The following is a 15,378-nucleotide window of genomic DNA, read 5'->3' as shown; positions in this document are numbered from 1 at the left end:
AAGTTCAAAAGTAATTTATTTAAAACAGACATCTTTTATAACATTCTAATTATCTTTACTGTCACCCTTGGTCAATTAATGCATCCTTGCTGTATAAAAGTATTTATTATTATTATTATCTTTATCTTACTGACTTCATAATGTTGAACAGTAGTGTATTAATTTATGTATCATTTTATTTAGGAAGGTCGAAACAGTATTAGGTTACATGTGTGACAGAATAGACTAGACTAGAAAAGAATAGTTTTTAGCTTTTGTTTCCAAATCAAGCTGTCACAGTGTCACCTCTCATACAGCCTCTCTCTTCTCCCTCTCACACTCAGGGAATTTGGTCAGTTAGCATATGAGCTGCTAGATCAGTCGTACAAGCATGATGAACAGGTAGCCATGAAGCTGTTGACGTATGAGTTGAAGAACTGGAGTAACTCCACCTGTCTGAAACTGGCTGTGGCTGCCAAACACAGAGACTTTATAGCCCACACCTGCAGCCAAATGCTGCTAACTGACATGTGGATGGGCTGCCTGCGGGTGGGCAAGAGCAATGGACTAAAGGTCTGCAATACAAAATAAACACTACCTTAATAAGTCTCTGACTCTAAATATTACATATTTACATTTTGATCATTTCATTTCATTCCCAGGTAATCCTTGGAATCATCTTTCCTCCAGCCATTCCTCTCCTAGACTTCCGAACTGGAGATGATCTATCTTACCAAAACTCCAAAGACAAAGAAGAACTCAAAGACAAGGAGGATGAAAACAAATCTGGCAAGGTAAAAATATGTACTCTACCGTTTAAAAGTTTGGGGTCATTGCGATTTTTTATTTTATTTTTTTTAAAGAAATTAGTACTTTTATTTAGCAAGGATACATTAAATTGATCTAAATAAATCTATTTCAAATTAATGCTATTCTTACTTTAAATGTATGTTCATCAAAGAATTATCACAGACTACATGAAAACATTAAGCAGCAAGACGTTTTTCAACACAGAAATGTTTCTTAAGCACCAAGTCACATATTAGAATGATTTCTGAAGGATCATGTGACACTGGGGTGGTTCTCATGAGTTTCGGCGTGGCACGTCAGGCCATCCTGCACCCGGACGAGGAGCCGACGTGGCGTCTGGCGAGGAATATCTTCTACATGCCCTACTGGATGATCTATGGAGAAGTGTTTGCTGACTCGATAGACCGTAAGACTAGAATTCATAGTAAGATTCTGTTTCCTGATTCATGTGTGAATGATATGTCTCATCTCCATTCCACCCTCTCTGTATCTGTGAACTATACAGAAAGATTCGTGTAGAATCTCCTGATCATGTGATCGTTCACACTACCATGGCATTCGCCCTCTACTGAATCATCTGTGATGGACTGAGTGTGTGACAGTGCTGGTCTTTCCCTGCCCTGCTTGTGAGTTTTAGGCGTTTATGTCTTGTAGCTGTTGATTGTTGCCATTTTTTCCTTTCACTTTTACACTTCTAGCTTTGTACTGTTCTGGTATTTTTGGTGTCATAGCACTACTGTTGTTACCTCGCTTGGCTAAATTGCTGCCTGTATTGTTCTCATTTGTAAGCTGCTAAATTAATAAATGTAAATGTAAAAAAAAATGATAAAAACAGTGGAAAAAGTAGGTACTATTTTAATTTAAAAATTAAATACATAAAAACAAAAATACTGTTTTAATGATAATAATATATAAAAATACATGATGGTAGGTGTACAGAGATATGCACTTATTGTGCAAATGTCATCCTGTTCAAAAGTCTAGGGACGGTTTTTCATGTTTTTGAAAAACGTCTCTTATTCTCACCAAGGCTGCTTTTATTTGATAAAATACAGTAAATATAGCACTGTTGTGAAATATTATTACAGTTAAAAATATTTTTTAATAGAAATCTTTTGTAAAATATTTTTGTCTTTATTGTCACTTTTGATCAATTTAATGCATCCTAACTGAATAGAAGTATTAATTTCTTTCAAAAAATAAAAATCATACTGACCCTAGAATTTTGAATGCTATTGTAGCTTTCCTTTCTTAACTTAATGTGAAATGGACAAAAATCTTTAACAAAATTTTTAACTTCCTCTCATAATGCACTGTTTAGATGGCTGGCTGATTGTGAAATTACAAATATTTGTTTGTCCATAATCTTCATCTGTGCCTTTTCTCTTTCTTTTTACATACTCAGTCTATGCAATGGAGATTAATCGTGAGTGCAAAATTTTTCTGCTATACCCACAATTAATTGGAATGATCAAACACTGTAGAGTCACATCATGGTTGCATCATAACCTCTGTTATATATGGCAGCACCCTGTGGTGAAAACTTGTATGATGAAGATGGAAAGAAGCTCCCACCATGTATACCAGGGGCCTGGCTCACACCTGCCATCATGGCCTGTTACTTACTGGTAGCCAACATTCTACTGGTCAACCTGCTCATTGCTGTATTCAAGTGAGTCAAAGAGCCATAGTACTGTAGCACACTTTATGATGTTCTCATAGATAAATTATCAGCAGTATAACACTGAGAGAACTCATTTCTTTCACAGTAACACGTTCTTTGAAGTGAAATCTATCTCCAACCAAGTGTGGAAGTTCCAACGCTACCAGCTCATCATGACTTTTCACGACAGACCAGTGCTTCCTCCGCCCCTTATCATCTTCAGCCACATATACATTGTGTTGAAGCGCCTGTGCTGTCGCTGCAGGAAGAAACAGGAAGGGGAGCTGGATGAGAGAGACCGCGGACTGAGTTATTACTCCTGCTACTCATTTTTACTGCTTCAATACATCAATGTTATAGCAACCTATTTTGAAACATATTTTTTATTTTTTCAGAGTTGACTCTGAGTCCAGAGGAACTGAAGAATCTGTATGAGTTTGAGGAACAGTGTGTGGAGGAGTACTTCAGAGAGAAGGAGGACGAGGCGCAGTCTTCCAACGATGAGCGAATCCGAATTACTTCCCAGAGGTAATGGATGAAAAACGGCAACTGCAAATGCCATTACAGGGCTCAACAATATGGATTTTCTTCTGTGGTTCTGAATGATCAATTTTTATAGTTAGCAATGCATTTTTGTTTATTAAATGTAAATTTTTTTTGAACTTATTGTTTTCTTTTTAGAGAAAAAGAACATTTGCAACAAGCTGCAAAATTCTCTTTGAATGTAACTCCATAAATTCACAAAAAGATAAAACTTGACTGTCTAGTTTTCAATAGAATGTGTTTTTGCATTCCACTGTGCTGCTTTCAAATTGATTACCATTGAAGTAAATATGTGGTAAATATGGATTTCCATTGCACTCACGTCTGCTGTCTTTTAAAGCATCTCACTCATGGTGGTGCTCTAAAAATGCAGCATTGAAGCAAAGTCATGCAAAATTTCTACAGACACGGCAATGGTCACAATATGACATCAGACTCTGTGGTTTTGTTTTGTTTTTTACTTCAACAGATAATACATTCAAAATGGAAAAAATGGAATCCACTCCACTCCAATTCTGCATATTTGTAGTTAGAATTGTTTAATCCAACTAAAAAAAACACCAATCTTCTATTGATCACATGTCTTGACATGATACGAATTCACAGGTTAGAGTTAACCAAATTTGAATATTGGAATGCAGCAAAATTCAAATGAGCTTGCATTTCCTGTCTTCTGCATTCGCATGCGTTAGAATGGAAGTCAGTGTAATGAAAATTGAAGTGTGACTACATTTTAAAAAAACACATCTTGAGTTGTTTTTTTCCATTCGGGGGGTCCAAAAACTCAAGCAATAGAATGGAAAAAAATGTTTTGAACTCACGGGTGCCGTTTTAAGAATGCCATCATGTGTGAGACGCTGCAAAAGAATGCAGTGGAATGCAAAAAAATGCGTTCTTTGTGAACAGGTCCTTACTGATGCTTTCAAGACTTTCAACAAATCCACATCTATGTTAGCCTGCTAGATAACATTGTCTTGATGGCAAATTAGCAGAATCTGCAACCACAATGTAGAATACATCACAGAAAACCAAACATTCAAGTTTAAAAGTCATAGAAAATGAATGCACAGGATCGATGAATATAAAAAGTTCCGAGGCCATGCATCACTGGCCTGAAAAAGCTGGCGACATTTCTGTCATCTGGTTGGAAACTCTCGCACACTGGCTTTGGGTCAGTGGACCATCCTTATTGTTGAGCCCTACATTTAGAATAACTTCTGAGGTTAAAACAAACAACAACCATTTGGAACAACTGTTGTCGCAGGGTTGAGAACATGTCCATGCGCCTAGAGGAGGTGAATGAACGAGAGCACTCCATGAAAGCCTCTCTGCAGACAGTAGACCTGCGCTTGGCTCAGCTAGAGGAGTTCTCCGGCCGCATGATGCATGCACTGGAGCGGCTGGCTGGCATCGACTGCTGCGAGCTGGTCCGCGCTCGATCTGGGAGCTCAATGGCTGTGGACCAATCTGGCCTGCTTCGCCGTGGTAGCATCAACAGCGCTGATGGCTACAGTTTGTACCGCTGGCACCTGGATGCAGAGGACCGCAGTGAGGAGATGTCAGGGGACAGAAAGGGCCATGCAGAGAGACGCAGCAGTATTGGCAGCAGCGTCCTCCTCCTAAGCCCACAACAAGTTTCTTCCTATGGTCCCACGCTGAATGTGGTGCCCCTCCGGCAGAGGACATGCTCCAGCTCCAGTGTGGACATCCTCATCTCTCCTTGCGAGTCACAAGAGAGAGGCCAGAACTCTCAGTCCCCAAAACTCATCTCCCCTCAGCACCCTAAAGACCCACAAGCTCTGCTAGAAGCTGGAATAGACATAGTGGTTTCACATCCTCTGGAAAGGGCGCAATCCCTGAGGCAGTACCCAACTGAAGCTCAAAGTAACTCACTTTCATACGAGAACAGATCCCAAAGTGGTACTTTGTACGTCTCGATGGCGCAGTCGAGGTTGCGCAGTCCTGGCAATACGTGGGCTTCGGAGCCCCACGGCCTACAGGATCAAGCAAGCAGATCGGCAGCGTTAGGTCGCTGGGCTCCACGCTTCGATGACAAAGTTCATCCCTCCCCATTTGGACTTTCTTTAGAGAAATCAAGACAGAGAGAGGCCCAAGATGAAGAAGGAGATTCTAAGGAGAGCAAGAGGACAAAAACGCAACAAGGGGAAAGTGAGGAGAAGAAGAAAGACGAGGATGAGATGGTGGCAAATAGCAAAAGCGTCAAAACAGAGGGAGGAGACGAGAAGCGAGAGGAGCTGACGGACTCAGATCACTTGTATGTAGCAGAGGACAGGATGTATCCCTCACTCAGATCTAAAAGTCTGAACACTAACCCACGAAAGGTGAAGGCCGTAGGGAACATCCTGGATAAACCTCGAGCAGCCAGTAGTGTGAAAGACCTGGCTGGGGCCTTTGAAGTCAACACCAATGACTACAGACCCTCCAGAGAGGACAGGCACACAGACATGAGCACTCACGCTGGAATTGTATCTGCCGTGGCAAGATAATCGCAGTAGTGCTAACTTAAAGAAGTTGATTTTCATTGTCTTCCAATATGGAAAACACATCTAACTAACACTAGTTATGCTTGTGCATTGACATATAGCAAGGGAGGAGACGAGAAGCGAGAGGAGCTGACGGACTCAGATCACTTGTATGTAGCAGAGGACAGGATGTATCCCTCACTCAGATCTAAAAGTCTGAACACTAACCCACGAAAGGTGAAGGCCGTAGGGAACATCCTGGATAAACCTCGAGCAGCCAGTAGTGTGAAAGACCTGGCTGGGGCCTTTGAAGTCAACACCAATGACTACAGACCCTCCAGAGAGGACAGGCACACAGACATGAGCACTCACGCTTGAATTGTATCTGCCGTGGCAAGATAATCGCAGTAGTGCTAACTTAAAGTTGATTTTCATTGTCTTCCAATATGGAAAACACATCTAACTAACATTAGTTATGCTTGTGCATTGACATATAGCAGGCATATTTTCGTACATTTATATTTATGAGGTACATAATTTTAATGATAAAGCCTGGTATGCAAAAAGGGAAATCAGGGTCTACCTCTATGCTGTAGATATTTAGTATCCCATTTTTTCCAAATAAAGGGAAATTTAACTTCAGTTATGCTGTTTATTATTCAACAACTTCACATCTTTCCAAATACCTTATAATATATCAATTATATTATTATTTCATATGGTAAAGCATCATAAAAAATAAATCGGGCACATGTAAATAACGTAGAAAAGATATTTTAATCTTTTTTACATAGTCAGTTAACGCTGACATATTACAGACAAGGATCAAGGAAGCCATGTTATAAAATAGGACATTAAAGCTTGCATTGAATGGTCAGTAAGACTTTATGCTCATGTGGGAGGCTGAGTGCTGTCTCTGTTTCATTGAAAAATATGCAAATGTACCTGCATGCATAATGAAAACATGACTACTGGGCCATTAAAGGGATAGTTCACCCAAAATGAAAATTCTGTCATCATATGCTCACCCTCATGTCATTTCAAACCTGTATGACTTTCTGCAAAACACAAATTAATATATTTATAAGACTGCTGGTAACCAAACCATTGACTTTCCATCGTATGGGAAAAAAACACACACATTGCTCATTTCAAAAATATTTCCTTTCATGTTCCACAGAACAAAGAAAGCCAGGTTTGGACTGACCTGAGGGTGAGTTAATTAATTTTCATTTCTGGGTAAACTGTCACTTTAAGTGGAAATGGCACACCTCACGAAAATGAGCAGGGATTCTTTCAAACAGATGCACAATGGCAATAGAACTCAACTGTACACCCTTAAACATAAACAGTAGAATCATTCATTCATTCTGAGTAACTTAGCTAAATTAATTTAGGTTGATTCTCCGTTTCAGTTTGAAGTTTGTGTTCTGAATTTATAACAGGCCCATGGAATCTGTAATTGAAAAATCTGCAGATTTACACAGAATTGGAACATTTGTCATGCACTTAGGTAATAAGAGTTTAGTGCTCTCAGCTCTGGTTAACAAATTTGACCATGTTTAAATCCATTCAGCAGAATTCCATATTTTTTCCCACAAAATCAGCTATAAAATTCTGCAGATTCCATTGGGTCTGGTAATAGCCCAGTAAGCTCAGAGGACACTTGAACACATTCAAGCTATTACAATCTTGCACTCTTTTTTTTAAGTGGCTGACTTCACAAGCAGGACTTTAAGTGGTTTATGAAGTAAGGAGGTTCTACAAGAGACCCACACACACAGATAACAGCGCACGACTTAAAAAAAAAATACTGTTGCAGTGGTGCTGTAAACACTACATGACTTCACACTCATAAGAGCCTTATAAAAGAGTGAATAAAAAAAAAACAACATACAGAATACTGACATTTAAATGAGTTTAAAAAAATAAGTATTAACACATAAATCAATCTCAAATAAGCACAGGTTAACATGCTTTAGGTGCTTCATATGCAGTGGTGAGTAAAAGATGCTTACGTCAATGGAGTATAAAAATATAATACTGTTAGTAAATGTAATACTGTATATACTAATATACAGGGCCTAGCTGGCTGCTGCTTCAACAAGCAATAGGAAACGGGTCCTAGCCCTCTCTTTATTCTTCTGTCTTTCTTTTTCATGCTCAATATAATATATGAGAGATTACAACCAAAAAAATCCATCACAGTTTCGATATCTTTTTACTTTGGTCTCTATTAAAATTAAGATTAATATGGTAAAGTCGGGGAAAGGGGGAAGACTAAGATCTGTGAACATTGCTTTCTATTAGTTTATTGCGGCTTTGGAACAGTAACTAAAAACAAAATTAAGAACATATAAAATGGTGACTTTAAATATAACAAAACATAACATTCAACAGTAACAGAAATGATATATATATTGCATGTCCTTCGGTTTGACCAATATTTGATTGTCAAACCATCAGGTTCTTCAGTCGCTACTTTACATCCACAATCTTTATTGCCAAAAACTGCATAATAGCAGGAGTTCGATATACTGTAATCTCTTCATATATTTTCCTTCATTAAATGGTGCTTTAACAAACCCTTTAAAATCAACGTGACTATAAATTGACTATATGTAATTAATTATTTTGAAGATAACAAAAGGTTCTCAAAATTCTAATTAGGCTACGCTAAATTGGGATTGATCCAGGTGGTTAATGGGTAGAGTGTTGAATATTTTGGTTTTAAAGGAATGTTTTGGGAACAGCTCAAGTGTCTTTTATCTAGCACACTATCTTCAGGCCTTCAATTCGTATAGATGAGGCAGGCTAAAGTCCAGAGCTCTCAGCAGCAGCTAACAGCTGAAAGTCCAGTGGTACGGTAAACCCTCACACAAACACACACGCGCTGAGCTCAAACACACATAGAGAAATTAATCATTCACACACTGAGGCTGCAGAAGTTGCCGGGTTAGAGCAGAGTGCAGCGGAAGAAGCTTGGCTTCTTGGATCGACTCTCTGTGATTTTCACGGCTCCTCCTCCTCCTGAAGGGTTATTCTCATTCTAAACACAAAGATGCAAGCAAACAAGAAGCCATTTAGCATTAGTGTTACACTTAAAGCCACATTTTAAACTTTTTTTTTTAATAACTTGACTGTTAGTATCCCACAATAAAGACATTTCATTTTAGTTAGTGAGTAGTACTAAGCTTAACAATTTTCTTGGATAAGATTATAAACATTTTCGACATGATCGTAACATGAACATTCTCACCATTTTTCGGTTTAATCTTGTCATGATGTCTCTAGCAAGAGTGACAAAGCCCTAGCATTGAAGAAAACAGACATGACACTAGATTAGATCAATAAAAAAATGCAAATCTTGCTCAATAAAATGTATTTAAATGGTTCAACATTAGATAATTAATACTTTCCAAAAAAAAGACTGATTTTAACCAGAAAATTGCCCTCACCTCTTCCACATTTGTGCTAGATTTTGCACTGGTTTTTATCTAGCACACTATCTTCAGGCCTTCAATTCGTATAGATGAGGCAGGCTAAAGTCCAGAGCTCTCAGCAGCAGCTAACAGCTGAAAGTCCAGTGGTACGGTAAACCCTCACACAAACACACACGCGCTGAGCTCAAACACACATAGAGAAATTAATCATTCACACACTGAGGCTGCAGAAGTTGCCGGGTTAGAGCAGAGTGCAGCGGAAGAAGCTTGGCTTCTTGGATCGACTCTCTGTGATTTTCACGGCTCCTCCTCCTCCTGAAGGGTTATTCTCATTCTAAACACAAAGATGCAAGCAAACAAGAAGCCATTTAGCATTAGTGTTACACTTAAAGCCACATTTTAAACTTTTTTTTTAATAACTTGACTGTTAGTATCCCACAATAAAGACATTTCATTTGAGTTAGTGAGTAGTACTAAGCTTAACAATTTTCTTGGATAAGATTATAAACATTTTCGACATGATCGTAACATGAACATTCTCACCATTTTTCGGTTTAATCTTGTCATGATGTCTCTAGCAAGAGTGACAAAGCCCTAGCATTGAAGAAAACAGACATGACACTAGATTAGATCAATAAAAAAATGCAAATCTTGCTCAATAAAATGTATTTAAATGGTTCAACATTAGATAATTAATACTTTCCAAAAAAAAGACTGATTTTAACCAGAAAATTGCCCTCACCTCTTCCACATTTGTGCTAGATTTTGCACTGGTTTCCAAGAACTTGATTCCATAATCAATAGCTAGCTGTAGAAAAAAGGGAAATGTTTAAATAAACACATCAGCATTTTTACATACTAGCTTGTTCTGGCTTGTTTCTGGACCAAGACGTGTTTAATAAAATAGATTATCAGTAATTTCAGTCATTTAAAAACTAATTTTAATGATACATACCTTTTCCCCTCTTTCTTTTGAAACTTGTCTCTTATCATTCATGTCACATTTGTTACCCAATATCATCCGTTCCACATCTGATGATGCATGCTGATAAAACAGACAGAGGGACAATTAATCTCACTTTAAATGTAAAAGCTTCAAAACTTAATGCTTATTTTCTCCAGCATTAGGTCTACTTCTCACCTCCTCAATATTCCTGATCCAGTTCTTGATGTTCTCAAATGATTTCTCATTTGTGATATCATACACCAGCATAATTCCCTGTGAAAATAGCAGAAAAGAAACGCATAGCCTATGTAAAGTAACCATATGCAGAAGCATATCTAGCATTATTAACACAAAAGAATAAAACATTATGTCTTACCATTGCTCCTCTATAATAAGCAGTGGTGATGGTTCTGAACCTCTCTTGTCCGGCTGTATCCCTTTATGACAAATTTAAAACACACTTTAAATATTGTTTGTACACGATTATAATTTATACCAGACATGCTCCAACATTTTACTATAAAAGGCCCAAAAATCTAACTTGACTGAGGGCTGTGGGCCTAATGTAAGTGTTGAATAATGTCCAACAATATTATATTAAAAGTTTAAAATCAAATTCAATAATATTGTATCTATTTAAATGCAAAAGTAATATCATAAATTAGAAATTAAAATATGCTTCAATTGCACATTTCCCCCCCTTTTGTGATATGGCACAGTGGCCAAATCTTTTCTCTGGTTTGGGCATCTCTGCTTTACAGTATAATGCAGACTTATACTCTCACCAGATCTGAAGCTTGATCTTCTTCCCATCCAGCTCAATTGTTCTGATTTTAAAGTCAATTCCTGCAATAATAATGTTTAGAAACAAGTGATGTGAAACACTTCATCTCAAAACCTAGTGTTTGGACAACCCGAAATCAGTCCTATCATGACTAGGGTTGGGTATCGAAAACCGGTTCCAAGAGGTCGCGGTACGGGTTCCCGGTTTGTGTCCGTTCTCGAACCGTTCCGTGTATTTCCACTGTAGAAAAGGTTGTTCCGGGCCGAAACTGACTTCTTTCATATTTGTCGACCAATATGCAGAAAACTACGTCAGTATATCATCATAAACACAGCCGTTTTTGTCTTACGTGAAGGTAAACAGATGAGAAAGAAAACACACATGGACAGTATTTTTAGATCTGCTTGCGTTCGGTGTTAAAGAGACAGCAGCCTAATAAACGCGCTGCCCGTCATTAAAGGGGTGATATGATGCTGCTAAAAAGAACATTATTTGGTGTATTTGGTGTAATGAAATGTGTTTATGCGGTTTAAAGTAAAAAAAACACATTATTTTCCACATACTGTACATTATTGTTTCTCCTCTATGTCCCGCCTTTTTGAAACGCGTCGATTTTTACAAAGCTCATCGGTCTGAAAAAGCGAGGTGTGCTGTGATTGGCCAGCTATCCAGAGCGTTGTGATTGGCCGAATACCTCAAGCGTGAGACGGAAATGTTACGCCCCTCACCATACTGTGATAGCGTGTCCCAGCCGGAGCGATGACACAAAAACATTCAAACCCATTACAAGCGAGGCATTTGTTGCATCCAGTGGGGACATAATTACTGATTGACTTAATTTTTTTTATATTGGATTTTTTTATCTTATTGGAATCGAAACTATGAATCGATAAGCAGAATCGGAATCGATAAAATTCAAACGATACCCAACCCTAATCATGACACAATGTGAAACTGACTCGTCTCAGAACACATCACAAATCTTTCCGCTGGAAAGGGGACTGACACATTAACACGATTTCATGGCGTAACCATGGAGATGGAATGTGTAGAAAAATGTCAGAATGGTGTAACATATGCCTGACCGACTAAATGGCTGCAGTGGTGCAAAAGGCTTAACACATGCGTATAAAAACCTGTTGCATTCAGTAGCAACAGAACAGAATCCCTGATTATGTCAATTATGAGAAAACTTGGCAGCAGTGGCGTGCACAGACCTCCAGAGGGGCAGGGGAGAAGTGGCGTGACGAGGGGTCCCCCTTGGTAGAAATTGGGGACCAAAAGAGCGTCCGCCCTGTGCATGCCACTGCTTTACAGTGTGTATTGAGGCATTCAATCCTGCCACCAGTGAAAGCTCGGACAGGACATGGGACGGGAAGTGACAAAGCAGTAATGTCCATGGCAATAGGGGAAGTCTGTGGCATAACAATGACAAAAGGTCAAGGAACTCTCGCACAGGTTTCGCACAGGAAATGACATGTTGGACCACAGTAGAGACAGGCCTACCTAAAGTTGTGTCAAAAATATCACAAGTAGTAACGTGGTCAAAAACTAGCCTGGTGACCTAGTCCATGTATATCTGTACAATATCTTGTGAAATCTATGTATCTGTACATTATGATTTTGATGGTTTCATATTCTGGAATAACACTATAGGTCTGTAAATAAGATCTATAATATGAATTTAGAAAATATAAAGTTAGCATGAAATACATTTTAATTTCATGCCAACTTTAAAGTTAAAGTGTACGTAAGAACTGATGTAACATCACTATATTGTAAGCAATCAGATGTAGATGAGATAAGTCACTTGTGACAGCACCCAACCCGCTTTTTAATCTTACCTAATTAAACTGCTCACTCTGGCACTCTTGAACCCTTGTTTAGTAGTGAAACGTGAATCTAAACGTGTCTTTAACTACAGAAACGAAAGTGCAGTCCAGCCCACACCGCTAGCGCACAGCTAATCAGATTGCAACCATGCTAGCTCTACAAACACAGCATGCTGTCGCGTCTCATTGAAATTACAGTTCAAAGTAGCATACATCAAGTGATCCTGACAAGATCGGTCATTTTAAACGTTTGTCATTTTAAACGCTAATAAAACGCATGTCGATGAACAGACGAGTGAACGGGCTGTCACTTCCACGGCCTCTTCCTGTCACTTCAACAGATAGTCACATGTATGTAAACCTCCATGTATCGCTATAACAGCTTATTTCTCCTCTCGCAGAACTACATAATAAGCATTCCTGTAATGTACACATGCATACAAACAAAGAGTTGAACTGACCTATAGTGGAGATGAAAGTGGTGTTGAACGCGTCCTCACTGAATCGAAATAGCAGGCACGTCTTGCCCACCCCGCTGTCTCCGATAAGCAGCAGTTTGAACAGATAATCGTACGTTTTCGCCATGTTTTCAGTTTCTCCTGTCTGGCTACCTTGCTTTGGCTCGGTAGCAGAGTAACGGTATTCGGCTAACGTTACATAAAAGATGCGGTTGAACTTGTGTTTCCGACTTTACTCACAGCAGCGAGGAAGAGGCTGGGCGTGTCCGCCGTGACGTCATCGCGAAGACAAACGACAAGAGCGAAAGAAGGGGAAGCGAAGAAAAGCTCTCAGGACTTCTAACATTATCTGCAAATTTGAAATAGACAAGTCAACTGTACCGTCTTCATTATTTTAGTTGTTTTATTTATTTATTTTATGTGTTCTTTCTTCCTCTGGCTAATTTTTTATTTTACTTGTAGTCTTGTGTACTGATGGCATTTATATGCAAAGTTGTATTTCTCTTACTGTTATATATGTTCATATGCAATAAAAAAATAAAAAAGAAAGAAGGGGAGCTTTGGCAAATCAAAAAATCCCCGCGACCCTACAGAGGAGAAGCGGGGGGAAATCTGAAATACGAAGTCATATTTATTAGGTTAAATTCGAAATGATGACATACTAAGTCATAATTATGAGATATAAAAAGTCGAAATTATGAGGAAAGTCATAATTATGACAGTCAAAAGTTTTAATTTCATAATTATTACCTTTTATCTCATAGTTTTGACTATCTCTTTGACTTTGTCATAATTTTTTACTTTTATAATTATGTTTATTATTTAGTAATTTCTTTTTTATGTCAGAATTTCTAATACGTGTCATTTCTTTCGTATATGACAGAAATTCTTTCTTATGTGGCAGAGATTATTGCGTTACTTCTTGGTTTAAAAAAATAGCAAAACGTACTATGTCTCTATGTGAAGCTTTGTTTATGAAAATCTCATACAATTTTTTTTTCCTTTTTCTATTTCCATATTTATTTTATTTTTTCTCTTTTCCTATATGTTGTATATGTTCAACAAAGCCTACAGTATTTTGTAATTCATCATGTTTATTGATTATAATTTGATTGCCAATTAGAAAAGCTACAGAATGTACTAATGTTTGGGATTTTGCTTCATCGCTGTGATTCTCTTTTGAACCCTTTCACTAGAAAAATGTATTCGATGATTTGTTCAGTGATACATTTTTTATATTTAAGCAAGTGTGCGTTAGGTGCTTCGGCCAAAAAAAAAAAAAAAAGACTTCCGCATAGGATACACACGTATATTCCATACAGTCTATAGTACATTCTCGCTTTTCCGGACTCCTTTGGAAGTTTCCTCCGTTCTCGCAGTGCAGCTCTTAGATGCATTATCGGGACACGGGCTGTAGGACAGAGGAGGAATCAAACGAAGCATCGTCATTTTATAAGAGTATTATTGAGACACACCCTGTTACTTTCACACGCATCTGGGGAATACCGACATTTTTGTGGTATTATTTCACTTTGTCATAATACCCACATCTTTGTCAGAATTATACATTATGATTATCATTTTAGGTACAAACTATTTGTTCATCCCAAAATTCCTATATTTGAATTTAACGCAATTTTATTTACTTTTTTTATGACAACGAAGGCTACTGTTTATTGTAGTAGGTAACATTAATCGTTGTAACTGGTAGACTAGGATAAACTAGTATACTGGAAATGAACTGAACTGTTTGTAAACAATGAATCGTGTTTTTGTGTTTTGCAATCGGGAAAAATTCATGTTGGACACATTGAATTTTGTTTGTACAATGTCACCGCCTGCTGGAGGAGACTGAAACTTCATCACCACAGTACAGTTCCTGAGAATGTCTGCTCTGGAGCCACAAAGGGCCTGATAAGTAAATCTCCAATTGCGTCAGTGTTTTTAACGTGTTTGCATGCAATCTTGAAAGTGTAAAATAGTGGTAACAGCAGATTAGAACCTCTGGCCTCAGTGGCCTGTCTGAAGACAAACAAACATAGTTTGTTTCACTGGTTAAGAAACTGAGGTTGGTGTGTGTGTGTGTGTGTGTGTGTGTGTGTGTCATATGATTCTATACTCCCCCCTCATTCTCTTGTTTTAACCTGTCGTTTTGTTGCAACGGCCAAAACAAGTAAAACCAGAGACTGTTAGTCATACACACATTTATCACATGCTGTCAGCTGTATGTGTGTGTGTGTAAATCATTTTATTTTTCTAAAATTGCAAAATGCTTACATATACACTACTGTCCAAAAGTTTGTGGGTTTGAAAGATATTAATACCTTTATTTAGCAAGGACACATTAAACTGATGAAAAGTCATTTATACTGTTACAAAAGATTTCTGTTTCAAATAAATACTGTTCTTTTGAACTTTCTGTTCATCAAAGAATCCT

At 38.1% G+C, this 15,378-nt stretch overlaps 1 protein-coding gene, 1 long non-coding RNA gene and 1 pseudogene across 2 annotated transcripts; 1 reads left to right on the top strand and 2 right to left on the bottom strand.

Moving 5' to 3' along the window:
- LOC107700352 (transient receptor potential cation channel subfamily M member 1-like) overlaps nt 1–5,599 on the top strand; it is an 18,410-nt pseudogene extending 12,811 nt beyond the window's left edge.
- A 1,919-nt stretch (nt 5,600–7,518) lies between these two features.
- Nucleotides 7,519–8,965, bottom strand: LOC107700415 (uncharacterized). Its single transcript, XR_001635541.1, has 3 exons — nt 8,937–8,965; nt 8,738–8,788; nt 7,519–8,527 (listed from the first exon to the last, which is right to left on the bottom strand). It is a non-coding gene; the product is annotated as an uncharacterized LOC107700415 (long non-coding RNA).
- A 14-nt stretch (nt 8,966–8,979) lies between these two features.
- On the bottom strand, nt 8,980–13,245 carry LOC107700414 (ras-related protein Rab-8B-like). Its single transcript, XM_016502052.1, has 8 exons — nt 12,945–13,245; nt 10,653–10,713; nt 10,244–10,304; nt 10,063–10,140; nt 9,877–9,966; nt 9,664–9,729; nt 9,465–9,515; nt 8,980–9,255 (listed from the first exon to the last, which is right to left on the bottom strand). Exons 1-8 carry the CDS (start codon nt 13,066–13,068, stop codon nt 9,163–9,165), a joined length of 624 nt encoding a protein of 207 aa, XP_016357538.1. The 5' UTR covers nt 13,069–13,245; the 3' UTR covers nt 8,980–9,162.
- Between the last annotated feature and the right edge of the window lie 2,133 nt (nt 13,246–15,378).

This window comes from Sinocyclocheilus anshuiensis, unplaced genomic scaffold (assembly GCF_001515605.1).
Source record: "Sinocyclocheilus anshuiensis isolate Anshui unplaced genomic scaffold, SAMN03320099.WGS_v1.1 scaffold154, whole genome shotgun sequence".
In the NCBI taxonomy this organism is placed as follows: domain Eukaryota; kingdom Metazoa; phylum Chordata; class Actinopteri; order Cypriniformes; family Cyprinidae; genus Sinocyclocheilus; species Sinocyclocheilus anshuiensis.
The sequence above is the reverse complement of the archived record's forward strand: the minus strand, read 5'-3'. Positions and strand labels throughout refer to the sequence as shown.